Genomic DNA, 25,623 nt, shown 5'->3' with positions numbered 1-25,623 from the left:
AAAATTCTCAGTGCAAAGGCTGATGCATCCATAAAAGCAAAGACAACATTTGTGATTTAAACAGTACAATACTGATTTTATTCCAGATTTATTAACAGTTTTCAATGTTTATTGTTTTAGCCCCCTGATATCAAGGATAAAGAAAAACAGTACAATAAGAAATATATCATTAGTAACAGTTGAAGAATTTATGATGTTAGGGACTGTAGCAAAATCTATACAACCTGTTCTCATTCCCAGGTCATCAAACACTGATGCTTTGTCATGCCTCTAGGAGTCTTAAAGCAATGCACAAGGCACCTTTTACTGTTCTATGTGACACAAAGTTGAAACGCATTGTAACACTTGATTAATGTTGGGAAACGGTCGGTGATTACGTTGTTGTTACAAAACGTCTTGGTTACGTTAATTAAAAAAAGGGATCATGTTTTGACTTAAAACAAGTAAGTTTTGTTACATAATTTTCATGACGTCAATCTGTCATTTTCATCAGTGCATGGCAACCATACGTAAATCGTGTAATGTCATGTTAAAACAACACTGACACAAACTAGTCTCCTGGCAAAAAGTTCAGTTTTGTTTGACTAATCCACCTCCCCTTCCTCCTACCCCATGCAGATTTTCTCCTTTTCATGACAGTAATTGCTCTTAGTGTCAGATTTTGTCATGGATGGATATCTTATACATGAAACCCAGTTGGAACGGGGTGCGGTCCGTGGGTGGGGGCCCTTCTGTGCGGAGTTTGCATGTTCTCCCCGTGTCTGCGTGGGTTCTCTCCGGGGTCTCCGGCTTTCTCCCACAGTCCAAAGACATGCGGCTCAGGTTGATTGGTGACTCTAAATTGCTCTTAGGTGTGACTGTGAGCGTGTACGGTTGTCTGTCTGTATGTGTCGGCCCTGCGATAGTCTGGCGACCTGTCCAGGGTGTACCCTGCCTTCCGCCTGATGACAGCTGGGATAGGCTCCAGCCCCCCCGCGACCCTTATGAGGACAAGCGGTTACAGAAAATGAATAAATGAATGAATGGATATCTTATAGTTACTTGAAAGCCGGGTTTGTTTCATAAACACACTAGGGAGGGCGCCTTCAGCATCCATATCACATGCCAAGGGCATGAAAAGCATTGGGATTTGAGGAATAAGAATTGACTGGGTTACTGTGAGAGTCTTGCTAGTAATACAACTAATTTCATAAAACTGTCCATATTGTAAAAAGTGCTTATTACACTTTCAGAAATGTAGATAACATCTTACTAGACCTTTATCACCAATGTATTGTCAGCTGAACGAATGTCTATGGCGGTTGTGCTGTAGTTCCCCAGGTCCAAAACAGAGGTGTTCACCTGCTCTCCAACATGCCTTGGCAAGAGAATCTGTGGACGAGGCAAAAGGCCAGAAAATGGACCCAAAAACACAAGCTGAATACAAATGAGAAATTTTCTATTTACATATGTATAAAAGGTTTAAGTACTAATAAACAACATATACACTGTTAACATTAACAGACTGTAGACTCTATGCGTCCTCTATTGTTTACACCTTGCAGTGCTTTCATGCCTCTGCGATAGCCGTGACTGGATACATTATGTTGTCAGATTGCTGTCTGTTCGTACGTCCGTATGTACTTCTGTATGTATGTACATTTCATTCACACGCGCACCTGTCTCAATAGCCACTTGAGGGAACTTCTTCAAATTTGATAAGAACATCCACTTGGAAATGATGAACTAATTAGATTTTAGAGGGCTAAGTACAAAGGTCAAGGTCAGTGCAACCTCGCATCTTTGTCATTTTCATAAACATGATGGCAAGAAGGCACTGGGGGAATTTCCTCAAATTTGTCATAAATATCCACTTGGACTCTATCTTGAACTGATTAGAATTACGTGGTCAAAGGTCAAGGTCACTATGACCTAACAAAACATGCTTTTGGCCATAACTCAAAAATGAGTGAAAAGATGAAGTAATGACATTTTATATCCAAAAGGTCATAGGCCAACTTCAGGTCAGGTCATGTAGTGCAAAAACACTTTTGTGGCCATTAGTCAATGTCATAACTTGAACAGAATTGGAGACATTTGGTCAGATACCGAATTGCTGACAACAATATTTGGTGTCCACCTTGAAAATGTGATTGTATAGATCCTCTGTGCTACGAGGTTGAAGATGTGTGGGAAGCATCCTCATTTTAGAATATTTAGCTTCCTGCAGCAACATGTGAAGCATTGCAACTGTCATGAGACAAACGTTGATTTAAACTGTATCTGCAACTTGATGGGTTCATGGAAGGAAAGAAACATAAGGTGGTAATTCTAGGTAACTTCTGTGAATTTAGTCACTCATGGCTTCTTAAAAGTAAACACCTGGCATGCCATTCTTATGAATAAAGGTAAATGACTCACAACACACCTAAGCATTTTAACATTGAGAGCATGCAGCACCTGGGATGCTATGGGATGTTATGGACTGGGGACAAGTATAGCTTACTCCTTCAATCCTTTGTTACCTTAGTGCACTCCTCTTGGTAGGGGAGCAATGAATGTATTAGCAATGAAGTTGAAAGTCCAACTAATATATTGACAATGCTGTTGTGATACTGCCTCAACTTATCCCGTTGGTCATTGCAGCCACAAGTATCTCTTGAAAAAACAGGTGAAGTGCTTTTAATTAATTTTTCTGTAAGTATTCACTTACATACTGCACATTGTCAGACCTTTTCATTTCAAAGAGTACTCAACACAAGCCCCCTGAGTTCATGGTTGAAATACAATTTCTTGGAAGAAGTTATAGATTTGTCCTTACAGTCAACATGCTCTCGACAGGAGAGCACAATAGACCAAAGAACAATTCTCAGCTGCTGTACTGACCTTGATATCCTCACTCAAGTTCTCCACATTGATACTGGAGCCACTGGTTGTTGTGAGGGATAGAGCACCTATTTGGCCACTGATGTTCCCTCGCTCATTCCAGGAAAATGGGTTTTTGTCAACACTCAGCATCTGTTAACATATTTAAAGCACAAAGTAGGTTCTAACCCCTTTAGCAGGTCAGACACTGAGAAAAATATGGGATGTAACATGCACACCATCATCTGTATTTGTAGGTAAGGTGAAATGAGGACAGAGACATCAGTAATAATGTGTTTATATATATAGCGAAGTAAAAGCCTGAACCAATTCACCACAAGCACATGACAAATTAAATCTCATATACTGAACATGATAGTACCCCCCTCCCTAAATTTGATACACCATTTGGAAGTACTGACTCACACAACGCACACATGCACACATCAGCACTCTGGACTTACTCGTATATCCACTGGTTCATCTTTAGGTAACATATCAGAGGTCAGTTTTGGGAGAGAAAATGATGGGCTGGAACTGTCAGAAATATTTATAGACTCCGTATGCAAACTTTCTGGTGTCACTCTGAGGGAAAAGAAAAAAAACAGACTCTTAAAAGATAGTTGGTATAGTCAGTTGTACTCTTTCTTTTCAATGTTATTTTACTTGTGTTCTTCACTGGGAATAAATATTCAATTTTAATCCATCTTTGGGGATCTCGCCCCTAAATGTTTGGAGGAGGACAGACAAATTGCTCTACAGTTTGAGTGTCATGTGGGCCGATGTTTTATTATCAGGAGTGTTAGAACTTTTAGTTTTTAAATGTAATAGGTTACAGATTACTAGTTACCCTGTTAAAAATTTAATACATAATGTAACTATTATAGTTACATTTGTAACTTTGTAACTGATTATTTTACGATAACTTTCCTAAAAATGTTTTAAACTGGACAATAAAGCAGAAAAATGTTCCGAAATATGCTATGCCAAAAGACAGCATTCCTGAAAAGCAACAGAATGAATTTAATATTCTGCATATAAAGGATACATTTGGATGAAACCCATTTGAAACATTTTGATTATTTACTGTACCTTCATTACATTTTTTTCTGTAACTGCAATCTGTTACAATTATATTTATTTTGTAATATAATTCCATGTAACTAGTTACCCCCCAACACTGCTTAGTTACTTCTAACAAGATCAATGAGATTAAATAGCACAGTATTTTATTGTTTGTGATTAACTGTTATAAGTTATAATATGCAAAGAAGCAAATTACACACACACACACACACACACACACACACACACACACACTAACACACACAAAATGTCAGCAAAATAACAACAGCCATAGGCATTTGTGGCACTGTATTAAAAAACAAAAACAGTTGCCAACTAGTAACTTGCATTTTAAGCGAAGCACCCAATTTTTTGATCTACCAGTACATCGAAATACATGTAAAATGTAAGTCTTTACCACCTTCATATCTGTCCAGTAAAGCTTCAGCTTTTTACAAACTGTTATTGTAACATAAATACTTTCAACAGGGAGAAACCATTAGCCTGGTTGTCTTCAAAGGTAAAAAGCACCAGCAAAGCTCACTAATTAAAAGGTTATTTCTGAAAAAAAACAAAAAAACAAACCAAAACAAAACCACAAGTTGCAGTGTGCTATACAGTTTTATGTCTGGGAAGTGTTGTCAGCATCATGAGGTTGCCAAGCAACCAGCAGATATTCTAAAAAGTTACTGCTCCAGGCCAGTCCAGTTCAGCACATAAACCCACATTTTTAGATATGAAGTGTTAATTAGTGCTTTAGAGGAGCTGGTAGGCAGATTTTGTAATCTTCAGTGGAGCCAGGCTATAGCCCCTGTTTCCAGTCTTTGTGCTAAGCTACACTAACTTGCTGCTGGCTGTAGTCTTTTATTTACTATACAGATGTTAGAGTGGTCTTCCTATCTAACTCTCTACCAGAAAGAAATCAGTATATTCCCCCAAACTTTGAACCACTGCTTTAAGTCTATCCACTATAAATCACAGCTTGCAGCCAAAGAGCATCTTACCTTTTTACAAACAAACCAATATGACCCTGTTGGATGATAGTTGGCCTCTCATTAACATCTTTAAACGCTAACAGTGCACTCTGTGTATTGCTCATAGCAAGAAGAAGGGCATCAGAGATGTTTTTCTGTAAAATATAACACAAAGCATTTATGACAAGAGAAGGGTACAATCATGCAGAGATAAGTAAATCTCATCAGCATGGAATTTAGGGTTAAACAACTCACACTGGAAGAATAGTCCAGCATATTGCTTGCTCCTTCCACAATGGTGCTGGCTGCAGTGTGTACTTCATTCATGTTTTCTTTATTTTTGTTTATGTCCATGTGAATGAGAGATGAGCTAAGTTCTGCAAAAAATAATGACGCCTCTTCCTGGAGCCAGGAATCAAAGTTCACAATCACAGACATTTTTTTATTATGCAATAAGTAAAAAGTAGTAAGTAAAAAAAAAAATTCTATCAAGGAAATAATAATACTCCCCTGACTTCTCACCTCAAATATCCTGCCTCAAATACAAATACAACTTGCAAAGCTGAGCTGGCCTTGTCCTTCCAACAGCAATTCATTAACAAAAAGCCCTGAGCCGTATTACAACAGCAGTTGACACATAATTTCCATCCATAATCTGCTTTTTTACTCAATGTGATTCACTGGACCGTACCTGAGCAGAGAAGCTGAGTTCAGTGCCTCTCTGGACGACAGCAGTAAGTCCTCGGGCTGTCACTTGAACTTCATCTGGAGTGTTGATTGGAGTTTCATTAACTATGTCAATCATTGTGTACAGCATCTTCTCACGAAGCTTTAACAAATATAATAATAAAAACACTTTCTTAAAAATTTTTAGAGTAGTATTTAGTTTCGCAATATCTTTTAACCAAATGAAGATACAAAGTTTCCCATATTGAGACAGTCTGTCTATCTGTAGATTGCATTTATCTGAGTCTTGAAGAGGGCTGTCAGCCACATATTTGATGGTGGCAGATGAAGTAATATACCATACATACACATTGATTGTAAATGCAATCCATGAGTCACTGAAGAGTAATGACTTTTTAAAACTCAACAGCAAAAGTATTCACATTACTTGTTACTTGTTATGGTATTTGCATAGCTCAGCTTAGTTGTGTCCAAATTTCCTTCCACCAACTCAAAACCTGACATACTGACAAGTCGTGTCCCCATTTAGAGGGGAGACAATTTGAACATATGCATTTGTTGAAATGCATATTGTTGTTGTTGTTTAGATACCAACATAGTCTCACCCCGAATTGTTGATGGTCAGTCAGTGACCTTCCATGGCAACCTATGACATTTTAGTTATCCTGGCAGCGTCAACCTATGCCATTCCGGGATGCCTCTACGGTGATATCAACAAAAGCATGTGGTGGGATGATGCACCCGATATTGTGAAGTCAACAAATGCACCTGTGGATGACGCGGCATGGTCCCTATGTTCCCACAACAGAGCGGACAGTCACGATGGTTGGGATTGGGCACCAAAGTCACGGGGATTTAGGCAAAAGAGGCTCATGGTGAGGTGTGGAAAAAACACCCACACACACACACATACGGGACGCGAACTCCAGGCTACCGCACTAAAGTCAGTTGTTTGTGGGAACCATCCACCTCCTCATATTACATGGTTATCCAACCCGTTCTCACTCTGAACTCAGAACATCATATGTTGACACCGCAAGGGTACCTAAAATGTTAGAGGTTGACGTGGAAGGTCACTAACTGACTGTCACTGACTGACCTTTACCATGTGATGACGAGTGAGAATGACTAAGGGGTCCCCACATTTTCAGGGAGGCACGTCCAAATAGGTCGACAACTTTCAGCCTGAAAGTGAACTTACCTTTTGCCTTTCAGTTTTTTTCGATTCATCAGATTGGGCATTCAGTTTGTTGGCAACAGAACTAAAGATTTGTCCCACGGTTTCTCCGGACAGTTGACCTTGTTCCTCAAGCTGAGCCAAAGCATTCTCCACTGAAGCCTTAAGACCGTCTAATGAAGAGCTGGAGTCTGATGTAGAATCCAGCACCTGAGTAGAAAAAGACATTGTATTACTGAAAGAAAAGGAAGACTGCAACATTTCCATTGGTCTTGTTCTGTTAGTAACTAATTTTTTAAATCATGTTTTTGACAAACCTTCGCAGTCACGGTGGTGCTAGTTACAAAGCTGCTATTTTTTGCAGTTGCTTTTATAATCAGGTTGTAGTTAGAACTGCTGTTTCCAAGAGGAAGGAAGACAGACTCCACTTCACTGTCATTACTGCAACGCAGATGCTTACCTGACAATTTTCAAAAAAGCAAATTAATTAGATGGTTTTTATGTGATAGCTGATTTTGGGGGGGAAAGGTTAGATAAATCAGTATATTATAATGGTTTTCTGACCAGAATTACTTACCATCAATAGTCTTAAAACAATACTGACAGTCGGAACAAGGAATTTCAGTATTGCAAGTTATAACAAAAGCCTCAAGGATTGTTCCTGTCTGTGGTGATATGCTGCACCTAAGGCTGTCAAAATTGTCCGTGGTTGTGTGTTGAAATGCATCAGCAGTGTTTGCGGTGGTAGATGTTGTAGTGGTGTCTGTAGAGGCAGGAGATGTAGAGGCAGGAACAGCAGGGATATCTTCCTTATTGTCTTTTTCTTTACTGTCTTGATCCTTACTGTCCTTTTCTTTACTGTCTTCTTCCTTACTGCCCTTTTCCTTACTGTTTTTCTCTTTACTGTCCTCTTCCTTACTGTCCTTTTGCTTACTGCTCTTTTCTTTACTGTCTTTTTCCTTACTGTCCTTTTCTTTACCGTGTTCGTCCTTACTGTCCCTTTCTTTACTGTCTTCTTCCTTACTGTCCCTTTCTTTACTGTCTTCTTCCTTACTGTCCTTTTCCTTACTGTTCTTCTCTTTACTGTCTTCTTCCTTACTGTCCTTTTCCTTACTTTCTTTTTCTTTACTGTCATGTCCCTTACTGTCCTTTTCCTTACTGTTTTTCTCTTTACTGTCTTCTTCCTTACTGTCCTTTTCTGTACTGTCTTTTTCCTTACTGTCTTTTAACTTGCTGTCCTTTTCTTTGCTGTCTTCTTCCTTACTGGACTTTTCCATACTGTCTTTTTCTTTACTGTCATCTCCCTTACTGTCTTTTTCCTTGCTATCCTTTTCCTTACTGTCTTTTGCCTTACTATCCTTTTCCTTACTGTCTTTTGCCTTACTATCCTTTTCCTTACTGTCTTTTGCCTTACTATCCTTTTCCTTACTGTCTTTTTCCTTACTATCCTTTTCCTTACTGTCTTTTTCCTTACTATCCTTTTCCGTACTGTCTTTTTCCTTACTGTCTTTTGCCTTACTATCCTTTTCCTTACTGTCTTTTTCCTTACTATACTTTTCCTTACTGTCTTTTTCCTTACTATCCTTTTCCTTACTGTCTTTTTCCTTACTATCCTTTTCCTTACTGTCTTTTTCCTTACTATCTTTTTCCTTACTATCCTTTTCCTTACTGTCTTTTTCCTTACTATCCTTTTCCTTACTGTCTTTTTCCTTACTATCCTCTTCCTTACTGTCTTTTTCCTTTTTGTCTTCTTTACTTTCCTTGACGTTGCTACTAGTTGATTTCTCTGTAGATGATGATGTCTTTATGATGAATGTGTGGTAAAGAGGTACCACATCCGCTTTAGTGGAAAAGGAAAAGGACAATGTGTACTATTACCAAGAATCAAAAGTGCTATTTATGCTTGTTGATCTTGATTTAATGGTCAAAAACAGCAAAAGACCAACACTAAAACATTACTTTAAATTGGTGTAGTACTGGTTTTTCAGTAATGGTGTTAATTTCCTTGCATTAATTCATCTTCCTCAATTAACCAAATATAAATGTGAGAAAACGATTTTCATCATTGACTATGCATTACCTCAGAGATAAATTAATACTGGTTGCAACCAAAAACTGATCACAGACTAAAGCAATATAATTCCCAAAACAGCTTAAACATTATTTCTCTGAATTATGTATACATACCAGACGTTATCACCACAGTGATGTTCAGACCTTTAGATTTGGCAAATTCAAGAATCTGAGCTTTCACAGTGTATTCAGTGCCACCATGCTTTTTAACTATAAGTGGCCTTTTGTTTGCCTTTTTGTAGCAGTCTTTTTCTATATCATTCTGTAAAATTAACATGAAGGTTTGATAAGTCAGTGACATTACATTACATTATTAAACACTATTTGATCTTTGAGTCCCAGACAATCTCAAATTGATATATCAGACTTACTGGCCAGTTTTTGTCATCACTTAAGTCCTCGATGTTCCACACAATTTGTGGGCACTGCTGTCCTTTACAATCCATTTTGATTTTTGCATCCTTGTTCTTCTGTATTGGATTACAGCCCTCAGTACAAGTGAGACTATGGTATAACAAATACATAGAAAAGTTGGTTAACTAACAACAAAAATGTATACAAAAAACAGCTTGGTAAAAACATATTGCATAGGTGTATGAACTCCATGACTAATAAACAATTTACTTTTAGTTTTCTGCTTGAGCTAATGACAAAAATCAAAAACGACTGCATTCCATTTATGTGAGCTCATTCCAAGGTACTGGTATTGTGCAAACTGGTGCACTGACATGGCTTACTGGGTGACTTGATAGGACTGGCCCATTGCTAACAAAATTAGTTTCGCCTGTATCTTTCTGATTGGTCAGATTGTCTGCTGTGAAAAGTTCTATCTTTACTAAGCAGTTTTTGGTCTAAAACAAATGAGATACGTGAACTCTTAGAAAGTTTCATTTATTCCATCATTTTCTGAAACCATTGGTGTTATTCTGTATGTTTGTTCAAGTTCACTGGCCGATTTCTACTGCATGAAAATTACATTTACACATGAAATATTCTGTCAGATTAGGTATTGGGAACACAGATGATGATGTCAGGTTCAGTGCTTGTAGTGATCAGTGCGGATAAATTATAAGTACCTTAGCCAAGTTGGCAGATTCTTCTTGGGGTTAAGGGTGATGCATATGGATTCAGTTTTTTCCACTTTCGTATCAGCTCTATTTATAACATTAAAATTATATTTAATGAACTGAAATGGATCTGGTTGGCAGCGTTCTGTAATGTGATAGGTCAGTCCCTCGAAATTTCCCTGGCATCGACAGGGATTCTCTGCGAACAGCAAGGAAAGTCATTATTCGGCTACAATAACAACTGACATAATAATACAAAAACACTGAAGACTAATTCTGAAAGTTATGTGTGTTTGGGTATATCTATATCTACTGTGTTTATTTGTATAAGGATAGATACACATAGTCCTTATATGACAAACTATATGTGGTAATATCTGACACACCAATGGCGTTAATGTTTTCATATATTGTGTTACATCTCTAATGATGTTGTAAAAAGGCATTCTGAGCATCTCATTTCTACCTGTATACATTGGTCTTGGCCTTAATGATGTTCTTATTAATTTATGATCTGAAACACCTTGTGTGATTCAGGCAAAAGAATCTCAGAAGATTAGCCATATCCATGAACATCTCCAAAACATGAACCAAAATGCTAGAGATTAATTAAAGCATGTTTATCTACTCAAATGCAGGATCCAGTCTGTAGTATGATGGACTAGCTTGCCTAATTACCTACAGTAGTAGCAGAGTGTTTCTTTCATGGCTAGGGACCACATCATAGTTCATTGGGTTACAGGTTGCATTAAAAAAACTCCTAATTCACAACTAACACTTCAGCTATGAAGCCTACTATTTCCCCACTGCAGAAGCTGGTCCTGAATACCATCAAAGTTTGGCTCACATTAGCACCTCTGTCCTGCCAACACATATTCATCTATAGTCATCACATATTGCCACTCTGCAAGGGACTTCCATGTCTACTTATAATACTCTAGGTATCCTTCTGCGTGCTACAAGCACATGGTGAGATTACGCTGCACATGGTTATGTTTAGGCAACGAACGAACACTGGGATGTCAACTAACACACATGCTGGCACAGATAGTTAGGATTAGGGAAAGGAGGCACATGGTAAGGTGTGGAAAAAAACCCATCACATTCACACGGGAAGCAAACACCAGACTCCCAGATGAAGGTCCGGGGTTTGTTAGATCAATGCTCCACCCCTCTCACAGGCATAGGAACACTAACAAAGATAGTGTGGTTTGATAAGCTAACTCCTTTATACACAATGTCCTGGTCTCATCTGTAGCTCAGTCAATCAACACATTAACACCACATCAAAATATGTTACTTTATTAACTTTATCCAATAAATATTGAACCCACAAAACATTTAATACTTGAAATGAGCTGAAAAAGAGTAGAAAAAGCACAATACTCACTGCATGCCCACTCGTATTTTTTCCGCGGGTCATTTAGTTTGGCTGCATCACTTATCGAAAGTGTGATAGTTACATTTTTGCTTGGTACTGAATACGAGGGTGTTGCAATGGCCTCCATTGGGGATCTGACAACTCTAATATGTTCATTTCTCTGAAAAGAAAATTAATAAAAGGATTTAGAAATGCAGTAGTTAGTATGAAACACATCAAAAATCACATGGAGGAGAGCTACAGGGGGTACATATTCCTCCCTCTAAATCAAAAATATTATTGTTGAAGGTAAATTATTACCTGTTTAAACAAATAGTCATTATGACCATTCAGTGTTATGGTGGCATCCTTGCCACAGAAAACAGACATATCCACTTCTAAAGAGGAGAAGACGTTCCATGCTCTGAGTTTCATTTGAAAAGATCCTGCAGCAAAACATTCCCTGAATTAATACAATAAGTTTTCCACATAAAATCTGCACATATACACAGCTTAAACATGTGTATTAAATGCCTATGTTTTTTGGTATTTTTTAGATTGCTCTTGGTTAAGTGTTTCACAAATTATAAATCACAGTGGGTGGTAATTTTCCTTATATTTGGCCTGTGTTTTTGATACATCTTCCATACCTTGAATTGGGTGTCTGAAATGGAAAACGGCCTTGCTTTTAATCATTTCTCTGGTCTCAGAGTATGAGCTGCTGTCTTCACTCAGAGAGAAAAGCAGCAGCACAGGTGCTCCCTGTTCAAGGGACACTCCAACTGTAATATCTGGAGAGTCTGGACAATCATCCCTCTCTGTCAACACAGAGGCCTGAAGCCCGGCTACTTTCTCCAACTCACATATCTGCAGTATATGAAGAATTACAAAACAAAGAAACACATCAACATTCCCTTTATATTACTTGTCTGGGAAAGTTATTACAACAGATACAAGCTAATACACTGTGTAATTAAGTCATGAGGTATGTCTACACAACATGTCAATATGTTAAACATGTTTACACAGTTTTAAGCGTGTAACTCCTAAAAGTCTTTTTTTTTTTTTTTTTTTAAAGCAGAACTTGCGGGAGCAAAAGAGACTTGACGGGCATGCTATTTAGTACAACCGTGTCTGTAACATATATCCTATGTCTAAGCATATCTTTTTAAACAATAACAATGGCATGACATTACTAATATGACATCATTAATAATTGTCAAGTGTCATCTCTGTTATATGGTGGCCAATCTCATCCTCTCCTTGTAGAATAAGAAGGTCTCTAATTTCGTTGTTTTCCAAATGGACAGTTGCTGTGCCCTTTCTTTGACTTTTTTCAATCTCTCACGGTAGGTCGCACACAAAACACACCTTCAAAATGTCACAAATGTTCCGCCTATTGTCCCGTCCTGCCGGCTGTCCCTTTTATACAGACCTCAACTTGGCGTTTTCATTAACTTTATTGCCATCATAAATGCTAAACCCTGTCCCCCAATTCCGCAATCATACCTTTAATACAGAATGGTGAGGTGGCATAACGGTGTGATATTCCTGCCTTGAACAGGCAGCGTAAAAAAAAAAGGTTATAGGGATTATACATTAGCCTCTATGCGCTGCCAAAATGTAGTGGACCTACAACTCCAGACTGCACCTGTATGCATCATAAGTGGACTGGACATACAGCATTGAAGCTGTTGCTCCACTAATGTGTTTCTCAGACTAACGCCTGCAAGTAGATTTTTTAGTTGTTATTGATATGTCTCAAGGTCTTCACTTACAAAATAAATAAGTCATTATTAAGTTGTCAGTAATCTGGATGATCTAGAGTTTTAATTTTTCACTGCAATGCAGTGAAGGATGAGGACTCACAACATGGCAACCCCAAATATTTTTTATTTGTTTATTTGTTTTATTTTTTTTATATACAACCCCATGCATTATAACCTATCATTAACTTTATGCTAATAATCAGTAATCCATTAATGATTCACAACAATAAAGACTTATTCATTTGTTAAATACCCTGTGGAGTTTTTCACCAGTAGTTGTGCTATAGAGCAAAGTTTTAATGAATGGGTCCCTGTATTTTTTGCTCTTGGCATGTGATCACATGCACAAACGCAAGGATGACACGATTAATATTCCACACTATTCTCACACTATTCTTTGATTGTCAGGGGTTGGTAATGTGCCAAGAAAAGCAGAAGTTTCCCCAAGAAAGACAGAGAGGAAGGACACTGCTTGCTAGTAAAAATGGAAATAAACAGAGGTTTGTAAAGTTCCAAAAATTGACTTTGCAAATGTTCTTTGAGAAACAAAATGCATTAAAAACATTATTAAGGCCCTGAGGATATGCAAGCAGTGGTGTGAAACAAGAAAACTTCATCTTGTATCTTCAGTATTTACTCTGTAGAGATTTGTGAAGAGATTTCTCTAGTTTATTAAAGGTAGTTTATTTTTTTCAGAGGTACTAAATTTCTGACACGGCCTGTTTGTGGTCAAAAAAAAAAAAAAGAACAATTGCTATTATCTTGCTAAATAATGGCTGTAAAACTTTAGATGTTGTCCATAGCAATGTTGCCATGAGAAAAAAACCCTGGCTTAGTCAAGAAAATCAGACATGAACATGCCTCCTGAATTCGAACTTTAATTGATTTTGCATTATTATTACAATGTTCCAGTTTTAAAAATGACACTAATAGGCAAAATAAAAATTTTAAAGTCAGTGGTGATCTCACAGGATACTGATTTGGATGAAGTTCAGAGGGGTAATGCATTCTCCATGCTCTGCTGTTAACAGCCGATTAGGTGACACAGTGCTATAATTAAAGGTTAAATTTAATTTCTTATTTAGAGAGGCCTTATTTCTTTAATCAGCACTTTAATCAAATGATGAAAATGTCAACTTCAAATATTATTTTTCATATGCCACTATCACACTCAGAACAAAAACATGACGGGATCATGCATCATGTTACTTTTTACTGCTTTATCTATAGAAGATGATGTAGACTTGATTAATGTTGATTTACCTGCAAGTGTGTGGACACTTCGGGGAATGTAACCAAGTTCGATGCATAAAGGGTCAGCTGGTGGCAGCCAGGCCCAGGCTGCTTCATCATTTGTGGTGTCACTGTAATATTCTGGGGAGCATTTCCTCTCAACACAGATAAACCCGACAACAACATGTCATCCCTCTGGATTCTGTAGGCCACATTTGTACCTGCCGTGAGAAAATAAATGCATTTAAACACACAAAAAGGAAATGAATAAAACACAAAAACCAAAAGCAGATGCTTTTATGCTGAGATATCAAATTGGACAGAAATAATCATGGTATATTATGGTATTACTGGGTTGTCACCTACCGGCTTTTACTTCCATTTGAATTTGAAATTGCTCCCCGTAAAGGGCTTTGCAGTCAGTTGCATGAAAAGACAGATTTCCAGCATAGCACCTGATGACACCAAACTCTGTGATGGGCTCTTGAATGGTAATTATTTTCTGAGCTGTGATGTGCATTTCTCTGTTGGTGCACTCAACTGCCACAACAAATGTGTTTGGATGAGTATATTTGTGCACCACGCTGCTCTCCAACCTGAGAAAAAGCACACATAGAAACTGTTAGCAGTGACCACAGAATATTAAAGTAATTCAGGCAACAAAGGTCAGACACAGCAAAGTCAAATCAGACATTTTTCTGCAAATAAAACTGGAGCTGTATTCTGTGGCTCAGGGGTAGAGCGGGTCGTCCTCTAATTGGAAGGTCAGTGGTTTGATCCCTAGGTCCTCCAGGCAACATGTCGAAGTATCCTTGGGCAAGATACTGAACCCCAAATTGCTCCCAATGCCACGTCATCAGAGTGTGAGTGCATGTGAATGATTACTGAGTAGCAGGTGGCACCTTGTATGGTAGCCTTGGCCACCAGTGTGTGAATGTGTGTGTGAATGGGTGAATGTGACAATGTGGTGTGGAAGCGCTTCAATAAGAGTAGAAAAGCGCTATGCAAATACAGTCCATTTACCATTTACATGAAAGCTTTCATCTAATTTAATGGCAGTATGGGTGACATTTTTGATTAATTACAGATAATGCATTGTGCAAGCTTCTCAATAATAGATGCTTATTTGTAAAAATTAAGTCTTTTTTTTTTCTCAAACTTGAAAAAGCCAGAGCCAAAGAAGACACTCTAGAAGACACACTACGCAGCTGTTATAACACAATGAGTATTATTTACTCTACTTCAAACCCACATAGTTCATCTCTACTCACCCCTCTGGATTCTGCAGATGAGTAACATGGCCATCTCCAGTACTTAGCTTGCAGCTAAGGCTATCCAGTAGTAAATGTAAAAGCCACTTCACACTGATGGTGACGTCATCAAAAACAGCAGCCACAGTGACCACTGTCAGCGAGAGGCCTGGGGAGGAGATAATGAGTAGAAATGTAGCAAAGTACCTGTACACAACTGGGTTTGTGGGGCAAAAAAAAAGACAAGCACACATCCTAATCATCTCAGCAGACAGCATAGCAGCACAGATACTACAGGGACATTTAATGCAACTGCAACTAGGCCTCACTGTGATCTGTTTTTCTGTCCATCTCATTGTTTTGTTGTATAATGAATTTGCATGAGATCCCCGTTTCCCTTTTCATTTGCTCTGTATAGGTGACTGCTTTTCTTATTTAAAAATACACAAAATGTAATAAACAGATTTCAGAAATCATTTATAAGTGCCATCCTTTTCAGAGCTTAATATATTTTAGAATAATTTGGTATGCATGAGCAATAACTTTGAGTCACAGATTAGTTGTTTGCTGAAACTAAAATAGAACCAAGAAGACAGTAAAAAAATACAAGAGTCTGTAAAAACATGGTATGTGAGTGCCTGAAAGGATGTTTGAAAGTCTGGATTTAGGTTTTACTGCTCAGCACTAATAAGCGGGGCCTGAAAAAAACACATTTGGGAAGAACAGGTCTTTTCACGTCAGCCATTTTGACATTTCATAGTAGGAGGGTCCACTGGGACCATAATGTGTTGTGGTAAAAAGAAAGGGGTTGTCGCTTATAATGTGAATCTCTGTGAAGCCACAGGTGCTTTCTTTGGAACCCTCTTGTTATAGTGGACCTCTTTGTTGATGCTTGTATTGGTTTCATCTTTTGACCATATAAACGTCCACTAAGTGAATTCAGCAAAGTGTTGGATGGAAAACAATCAGACCTGCAACATCTTGATGTAGAACTTCCCTGTAGAACATTTATGATTGCTCAGAATTACTGTGACCCACCATCTTTGCAGTGGTAGTCCACAGACAGGTAGCTCCCCAAATGAGGACAAGGTTCACCAAAGGAGTCCACAACTTGAGCAATCTGGCAAACCTGCTGGCCGTGGCAGTGAGCTGGGAATCACACAGAGGACATAATCAGCTACTGATAATGCACAGCAATGACAATAATGACATTACTGAAAGTTAAATTGCTTGATATTTAATAGTTTGGTGGTGTTACTCAACTAATGGTCTTACAACTCATACCTCATCAACATTGTCATCATAAATAGCTCACACTTATGTGGGGCCTTTCCTTAAAAATCGGTTTTAAAGAGCTATCGCAGGAGAGTAAAGAGTAAAGAATCAGATCAAGATACAGATACCCCCACCCCCTCAATTTTTAGGCAATGGAAGCACACGGTTGGGTTTAGAAAAACCATCATGGTTTGCATGGTTTGTTACTAAGGTTATGTACGTGACATGCGTCCTATGAGTCCTAAAACCCCAAATTCTGCAAGCATTTCAGTGCCTCCAGTTCCCTTGTCTCAAAGTCAGTGGGTATTTTGAATGGTATTTTCGTTTGATGCCTGAAACAAGGTGGTTAAGACAAGCTTAAGAGACTTTCAGGTTTTGTTCTACGACATAAAATATGTCAGTAAATACCCCGCTCACAAACTTTTAAGCTTTTATGTGTCTTAAGACAGTTGCTAACAAGTGGCTAAACGAGACTACAGATGACTATCAAACCAAACACAGCCATACAGCCTTGCAGGGGAAGCCACGTGACCATGGTGTAACTGCCTTAAGGCTTTAAAACTCTTTAAAGTGGTGTTCATTTGTTAAGATCATCTTGCTGAACAAAACGTGTAAGTATCATTAACGCTTTTTTTCTGCAATGATCCAAAATTCAATGGAAAAATCCCATAGGCTTTATGATGAGGGATCAGGGCTAGGTTTGCTGCAGGGTTGGACTATAGAAACCATCATCCCTGGGGAACTCTATTACAATAAATGATTGACCTCTGATTTCACACGGGACACATTTTAAAGTTTGTTTGTACTGTCCATCTCCTGACCTTATGCAGACTCTCTTGTTCTGTATACTACAGTAGTTACACAGGGCATAAAAAGATGCCGCTGCCCAATGTCATACCGCCTCTTATGGGTGCGTCGGTGCATCAGTATCTGATGCCAAGGTCTACAGTATTTGACAAGTTGGAAGTTAAACCAGGTTGTCTTCACAGTCGCCTCTATTTTTTGTACATGGAAGACTAAGATGTCTGTCCATTCAAGCTGAAAATGTCTGCTAAGTCAAATTAAAAAAAAAAAAAGTCAAAATCAGGCAAGGCGAGTGCAAGTTCGAATCTGAAGAGTGTAAGTTCTTATTTGGAGCCCACAAAAAAAAAAATCTGTTCTTATTATGTAATTGAAAGAGTCAAGCACTCTGTTGTGCAAGAGCCACTGGACAAGAACTGGCTGTGGTTGCTATTGTGATTTTGATGTTCACTCCCTCGTACCCAAAGCATACTGGGAATGATTGCACTGCCTGTCAACCTGGACAGAATAAGCAACATTGGGAATGTATGAATGGGTAGTCTGCTCTTACCATCAGCTAAATGCACGAGTCAATATTTACTCTAAAAGAGATGAGTATTACTGATGTATTTTCAAGGCTATTAAGCGTTTATGCTATTATTGGTTTTTTGTCTTCCATAAACATCCTGACGGCCAGTCATTCTCGGCAAATAATGGTTGATAGTGAGACAACAATGTGCTTTGTGATATCTGGCAATCACTTCCTTCAACGGTGGATTGATTTTCATTACAGTTTTCATCCATGCAGAACCTTCTCATTTAGCATCAGTACTGTTTTCCTTTTTTTCCCTATTGTGTCCAGCAAATAAACTAAAAGGAGCTATTATGAAGCAGAGAGTGGTTATTAGTGGATATCAGTTCCTTTAACAGCTCCAGATTAGATAATTGTATACATTCAAAAATCAATTATAACAAGTTTAACAACTAAATGATGTGAAAATAATTTAGGTTTTCATTAAATGCAAAAAAAAAAGTGTTTTACCTGTTATTGACTCTACAACATCCACCCAGCCGCACTGACGTTCTGTGGTTGTTGTTGGTGGAGACAGCACAGACCGACAGTAATGAATGTTCTTACGCCCGTAGAAGCCACCATCTATCATTAAGACATGACCGGGACCGCACTGCAGAGTGGTGTCATGACCAGCACACACAATGGATCTGCCAGAGTCTAAGAAAAATATAGAAGCATTACAGTGACGTGGTGATTTATCATAAAGTGATTCTGTATGGTGTGTTTAAAAACAAAAACTAAAAAAAATCTGAATATATACCAAACTGGCAGATAAATTGCAGTTTTTTATTGCAGTCTTTTGTGGCTTTCCATTGGAAGCCTGAGTCTCTCAATATGTGTCCGTAACCTTCTCCTGGCTGTGGGCTGCTCACCCAGTTTGAATAGGTGATATAAGAACCATTCAGCCAAAAGAGCGCACCTGAGGATGGAACAAAACACTGATTAACATATATATGCCCAGTTTGAGCTCAAGTGCCTCTAAGTACAATGACCTTATCCGTGGTAATAAAGATCGCATATTTTCTCCAACATCTTATTAATGGTGTTTTTGTTTAGTTCGTAGAATCTACAAACAGAATCACACTTTTGTGGGCAGTTCAAACACACCCCTGACCTTTTTGCCCTTATGTGAGCAGCATGTGTGCGTCACAGAACCTCTTGTTTTTTTTTGTTTTATTCCAGTGTCTGTGTTAACATGTTAGAGCAGCCCAACATGTTCTCATCTCATCTCATTACCACGTGTTGCCACTCTGCAGTGGACTTGCACATCTACATATCACATTTTAGGTATTCTTCTGCGTCTACTGTTGACGTTCCAGGTTGCTGCTACAGCGATGTCAAAAAATGCACATGCTGGATTAGGATTAGGCAACAAAGTCACAGATGGGAAAACCAGGGATTGTTTTGTTCCTTTACCCTAAATTTACGAAGCGGAGCATGTTTGTTTATTAAAAACAGGAATTCATCATAAAAGTATTTCCATGCAAGTTCCACATCATCAGAGAGAGAGTCTGCTCCACTCAAAAAAGGCCAAGTTGTGAAGAAAAGCTTGATCATTAAAGTTTTAAACCTATGATAGTGATAGAATGCCCCTGAATGAATTCAAGCTTTAAGGCAAGAAGTTTGTATTGCTGACTGATGGACATGGAGGATAGGGGGGTAACATGGAATTAATTTTTTATATAAATAGCCATGCCTCCTCCTTTCCTAGGGCGATCACAGCGGAAGTCATTATGACCTTTGATAGAGATATCCTTGTGAGAGACTTTGTTAAGCCATGTTTCAGACAAAATAAGAATGTCAATGTCGGTTGACTGGATCCATATTTAACAAAATCCAGTTTTGGGATGAGGCTCCAAACATTTACACCAATTATACCTAGGGTCTGGATTGGGCTGGACATTGCCTGATACCAAAAGTAAAAGCAGGATAAAACATTTTCGCTTTATATTAAAAGATGACACAGTGTTATCGTTATTGGGCTTGACAAGTTCAATAAGTGTGGTTTCTGTGGGAGTAAGAAAGTTTTTTAAAACATAAGTGTACAAGAAACGAAGGAAATTAAAATCATTTAAAACTGGCCCATGGGAGGACCAGTATTAAGAGGCAGTACAGTATATCCTTACTCTAAACCGTGTAATAGTTATTCAACAATAATTTGTACATCATTTTAAAAGACTTTCTTAGAAGGTTGAGATTGGGATAATATTTCCTATATAGGATAAATGGTCATTTTGTTTTTGAGACAGCATGTGCACAGAGCACCTCTATTCTAAATGGAGACAGAAAGAAAAACCTGGTTAAACCATTTAAATCCTGTAATTTTTGTTTTTCATTTGTTGCAAAATATCTGTAGCGTGTGAAGGCTTTCTCATTTCGCAGTTGGAAAAGAAAAGGCTTTATGCCAGATAGAAGGCTGTAATTATTGAACAGAGGAGCATGAAAAGGATATCTCAATAGGCACTTCATTTTTTTTCAGGCAAAAACCCAACTGAGAATAAATCGGAAGGAACTGCACCATAATCACAACTGTTCGAGTATTCTATTTCACTGACTTAATCAAATGTGTGAGGGGCAAAAACACAAACAAAAACAAAAATGTAGTAGTCATAGACTCTGTGTGAGATTTGCTCATAAGCATTTTGTTGCAAATGTTTGTAGACTCAACTCAACTGTCTGAGGATAAAGATGTATGGACATCTGCAAGACAGCAATTTTTCAAAGTTTACAATAAAACTTGCCTTTATTCCACATTTCAGACTTCTTACCTTTAGCAGTTGGAGAATATTGCAGGTTTGGAGAGGCAAAGGGTGCTACTCCAAACCATACGTCCTTGTTAGGGTCCAAGAGTCTTTCAAGAAAATACTGAGTTTCTTCATCCTGGATAAATGCAAGGTGTCCACCACCCTGCTCACACCAAGCCTGCGCACTGAAAAAAGTTTGCTGGAGATTCACAAACTCATAGCATGAGCCTCCAAAGGCCGTCTGGTGGCCTGGACAGGACACTGGGGCCTTTATCTTATCTTCAGCCCGAGACAGAAAGCCGAGTGTTATCAGGAACAGCAGGGACACAATTGTCCAGCACATCTTTTCTTTTTTCACTTCAAAAGCCAAAGGTCAGTCTCTTATCTCTCTTTTCAACTTCCTGGAGCTATATGTGCAGTAACACTGCTTCATCCTTTTTGTCTGCTTTGCAGCACTGGTCACATCCTGCCTTTAAATAGACGTAAGCCTCTCGCTCTCAGTGTTTACCCAGCAGTCATCTGTTTTAGAAATCAATGAATACATCACCTTTGTACACAGACAAAGATGTAACAAAGGGAACCTAGGAGAGTAGCTATATCGATATGGTAAGTTAGCTTGGGCCAAAGGTTTTTTAATAAGTAGTGCCATTTAATGACAAGGATTTATAGATCTATATTATAAAAATCATTGAATGAGTCATTTAACATTTCTTTGTTATCTAGGTGCTGTTTACACACTGAGTCACAACGACACTTAACCAAGGCCACCATTCTGTGCTCTATGAGATGAAATATTTAAATCCATCCATCCTTCCTTACTCCCTTTTCTTCCTTTCTTCCTTCCTTTCTTCTTTCTTTCTTTTTTAATAAAGTTGCATGCATGCTATTCAGATAAAAGTGACAGGTTAAAGAGAAAGAGATGCAGTTTTACGTTTTAAATCGTAGACCATATAGATAATGTACTTGCCATGATGTCACCCATTGATTTGTGGACTGAAACCTCTAATTCTGCATTTTTGCTGTCGCCATTTTGGTGTTTGGGAGACAGAAATGGCCATATGTGGAGCTGTGGAGGAGCAATGGGTGGGTGTGACGCAGACTGGAGTGATGTGTAACTTTTAACTTCATTAAAATTTAATTTAGAAAACAGGTGAGTTAAATGTGTAAAATACCTGAGCACCTGAGTAAAATACATGAATAGGCAATGTTTTTCCTCTTTTATTTCTTTCAATTTGTTTTCAGTTAGTATAAATCTGTTAGACTGTAGGTTTTGGGCTGTTTTACTCACTATGAAAGATATATAAAGCAGAAACGATAACAATGTTAGGGCTTAGTGTTCTTCAGGATCCAAAAGCAGACTCAAACATGGAAGGGTGGATGATGATGGTGGGTTTTTTAGAAAAGATAGCTGGGGGAATGTGGGAAGCTGGAGACAGGAGGGGCAGGAAGGTCTGAGAGGAAGGTGAGGAGCTGGGTCTGCTGGATGAAGAAGGGCTTGGCAGGGTGTAGTGGTCGCATGGAAGTGGCGAGTTGGTTTAAGGGCAAACTCTGGTGATCACTGAGTCGGGCAGAATAATCTGGCAATGACTCAGTGATGGTGCTGGGTTCTTATTCTGCATGGTGATGAGATGATTTAAGGCAGGAGTGGAGATTGAATCAGAAGCCAGGTGAGGAAAAGCCACACCCACAGCACAGACACACAGGGGAGGTGGAAACATGCGGAAGAAAGGGATAAGAGCACAAGGAAAACCTGGAGTCACAGCTGGAGCCGTGACAAATGATTTCTGAAGTGTTATTTGCCCTCCTATCCTCAGTACTCCACAAAGTACTTATGACAAACAAAAGCATGTGTTGTCTTTGATGAGGGTTCTCCTGGCGTGTTCTGTGAAAGATAAATAGGAACATGTCCTTAAAAACAGCTCAGTGTAAAAGTGGATCAACTGTGAACTTAAAACAGCAATGCACCAGCATGATTGTACTGCACAGCAGCAGCTCTGAATTCAACCAAATAGCAAAAAATGATGTGCTTTTTCCTCAATCTTTGGCCAATTCACTATGCTGTTGCTGCTCTTTGTGTGGTGCCTGGTACTTTGTGGGGGCTGGTGGTCTGGTGTTTTGTGTGCTGGGTGTTTTTTTTTCTGTTTCTCTCCCTGTGTTGCAGGGGCTGGGCATGGCTTCCTGGGACTGGAGCTCTCAGCACACTTCCTCCACTTCCTCACTTCCTGCGGTTCATAACCAATCACCTCTCCCTGCAGTATAAAGACGCCTGCTTCACTCTTCTCCGGCACCAGATTGTTTCCCACCTTACCAGTGTGCTTCTCCTCACCGAGCTCCAGTGCCTCGCCGCTCAGCCCCTCACCTTCGGACTCAGCCACACTCAGCACTCTTCCCCACGGACAATCCTCGCTCTCTGCCACCACCAGCCACACGCTCTCCCTCGCCACCCTACAGCCGCAATTCCCTACAGCCTCACCTGCTTCCCCCACCTTCACGCTCCCCGGCTTCCCATTTACCCAGTCCCTCTACCCTTTGCATCATTACAATCATTAAAAGATTTTTTGTTAATTGTTCACCCCACATCTGCGTGTTTGCTACACTCTCACTCTGGAGCGTCACACGCTGATCCAAAACGTACAACAAGAACAAAAGAGGCTCATAGTAAGGGTGCAATTCAAGCACATCACCCTGCATTTATTTGTCCACTTTGTGGTGTCAGATATTTATTTCTTTGTTGTTTCAAGCTATCCCTGCAGCTTTTTCACATGGTACAATAACTCTTCTCAGCCCATCTCTCAGTCTGAATCCCTCTGTCTGTTTACCCCAGTGAAACGGAAGTCATTGAATTTGAATTGAATTTGTCTTTATCTGTGTGTTTAAGCTTTATATCAACAGTCTTGTTTATGGTGATCCAGTATGCCGTGACATAAAATAATATATTCCCATTAGGCTGGCTGTGAGTGAACAGCAGTGAACAGCTGCAACCACTGTGTTTTGTAAAAGGCTTTTTACCCACTTTGTACAACAAAAGAGGATGGCTTTTGTAACCAGAGCATGAAAACAGGCTGTTCTGTCACAGTGATTGGCTCTATAGAAATATAAATGCGTCCAAGGCTCGTTGATATGTGCACATTGTGGATTCTCTATTTTTATGTTGTTTTTATTGCATTGTGATATGTTTTTATATTCAATGGCCTGTTCCAAGAAGCATGATCGCTGAATTTTCTGAATAAAATTGTAAGTAAAAAAAAAACAGATGGAAAGCTGGTGCAGCTGGTGGGTGGTGCTTCATTCGACTGTGTTCAACATGTGTCCAACTGACTCACAGACAAATTTTGATTCATATGTGATCAGCGCTGCCTAGTTTGAGGGTTTTACAGCAGTTCATGAGCTGTGATTGACACCGTATAGACTCTTTGACTTGATGAGCAATGCTAGATCTTAGTGAAAAGCAGCCCGTCCTCACTCCCAACTTGACAAATGGTGCCTCTTTGTCAGTGGATCTCAGCATTAGACACACCCTTTGCAGCGGCTTGATATGCACCGCAGGTTGTGACACAGCTGTCAACTACCATTGTAGAAAGAGGGAAAGTCTGTATATCAAAGGGTTGTAAATGAGTTAGACTTTCACTCAGGAGCCTGATGTTTGTTTACCATGTAACACCAAAAGTCAAAGGTGTGGACACTTCCCACTTTAAATGAACAAAAAAAAATTTACCAGACCATTTTAGAACACAAATTATTACGCTGAGTAACTGTTTGAGCCTTTTAACTTTACAAACTATGAAAAGGTTACAACTGCTGTCAAGCTGCACATTGGGTTCACCCTCACGCTGTCGGGACACATGCTGGTCTTTCTCATCTTTCTCTGATCTGATGCTAGAACTACTGCTATGTCTGCATCATCTGTAATGGAGCCTATTCTCCTTGTTATCACTGTGGTTACTATCAGGTGAACCTCATCATCCTGGTGAACCTCACTGTTGCCTTCCCCCTGGCTGGCTGTCTAACAAAGAAAACTTTTTGACCAGCACTATTTTTTTCCTGATATTTGTTTTAATTAATACACATATTGGCTCTGAAAATGCATTATTTCATGATTGGCACCCATATGATTAAAAAATCAACAACAGACAAACAGACAAACAAACAAAAAAAAACACACATGCACCACAACTTTTTAGAAAAGATGCCAAAAATAAGGCATTTCAGGCTGCAGCAATCATAAAGTCAGCATGTGAAATCCAAAAGGGACTTATGTACAGCTGGGCTTGTCATTTTGATAAATTCCCGCTTGTAAATCAGATGAACTCGTTCATCTTTAAGAGTCTAATCTAACATCCCTATAGTGGACCCTGAGTAAAGTGCAGGAATACCTTCATTCTCAGAAACAAACAACAAGGGGAATAAAGGGCTGTTTGCCCTCATGTGCATCTTAGTTTCAGTACATGGAATGTAGCTCCACATAAGTTTCCCTTCTGCTTTCTAATGACTTATTCATAGAAAAAATTCTAAATGCCAGTGAAAGTGCTTGCTTTGGTATTCAGTAAATATAGTACAGTAGAAGTTGCACCATTGACCCCCAAAAACAGTAGTGTAACGCACTGAAGACGTGTAAAACAGGTTGGCTTATCTCAGGGGCTGCAAAGACATGCATATAACCATAACTTAACCTGCAGTTATGCAGGGAAACAGGTTGGCAAACTGGTTTTATTGGGTTCTGCTTCAGAGGCTTTCCTGTGTGCAGATTATTT

At 38.9% G+C, this 25,623-nt stretch overlaps 1 protein-coding gene and 1 long non-coding RNA gene across 2 annotated transcripts in view; both read right to left on the bottom strand.

The window, feature by feature from the left end:
* The window catches only part of LOC121949092 (polycystic kidney disease protein 1-like 2), a 42,886-nt gene extending 21,671 nt beyond the window's left edge, over positions 1–21,215 (bottom strand). Inside the window, exons 1-18 of the mRNA XM_042494692.1 lie at positions 20,897–21,215; positions 20,308–20,310; positions 18,889–19,047; positions 18,597–18,785; positions 16,538–16,648; positions 15,521–15,668; positions 14,616–14,845; positions 14,280–14,470; positions 11,898–12,114; positions 7,325–8,587; positions 7,065–7,207; positions 6,772–6,957; positions 5,575–5,712; positions 5,139–5,285; positions 4,914–5,038; positions 3,309–3,429; positions 2,866–2,997; positions 1,258–1,371 (exon numbers count right to left, since the gene is read on the bottom strand). Of these exons, the coding sequence (XP_042350626.1) occupies positions 1,258–1,371; positions 2,866–2,997; positions 3,309–3,429; positions 4,914–5,038; positions 5,139–5,285; positions 5,575–5,712; positions 6,772–6,957; positions 7,065–7,207; positions 7,325–8,587; positions 11,898–12,114; positions 14,280–14,470; positions 14,616–14,845; positions 15,521–15,668; positions 16,538–16,648; positions 18,597–18,785; positions 18,889–19,047; positions 20,308–20,310; positions 20,897–21,215 (3,936 nt within the window). The remainder of the gene's footprint in view (positions 1–1,257; positions 1,372–2,865; positions 2,998–3,308; positions 3,430–4,913; positions 5,039–5,138; positions 5,286–5,574; positions 5,713–6,771; positions 6,958–7,064; positions 7,208–7,324; positions 8,588–11,897; positions 12,115–14,279; positions 14,471–14,615; positions 14,846–15,520; positions 15,669–16,537; positions 16,649–18,596; positions 18,786–18,888; positions 19,048–20,307; positions 20,311–20,896) is intronic.
* Positions 10,001–11,655, bottom strand: LOC121949535. Its single transcript, XR_006106245.1, has 3 exons — positions 11,569–11,655; positions 11,278–11,428; positions 10,001–10,086 (listed from the first exon to the last, which is right to left on the bottom strand). It is a non-coding gene; the product is annotated as an uncharacterized LOC121949535 (long non-coding RNA).
* Positions 21,216–25,623: the final 4,408 nt, after the last annotated feature.

The sequence above is a fragment of the Plectropomus leopardus genome, chromosome 10 (genome assembly GCF_008729295.1).
Source record: "Plectropomus leopardus isolate mb chromosome 10, YSFRI_Pleo_2.0, whole genome shotgun sequence".
Classification (NCBI taxonomy): Eukaryota; Metazoa; Chordata; class Actinopteri; order Perciformes; family Serranidae; genus Plectropomus; species Plectropomus leopardus.
The sequence above is the reverse complement of the archived record's forward strand: the minus strand, read 5'-3'. Positions and strand labels throughout refer to the sequence as shown.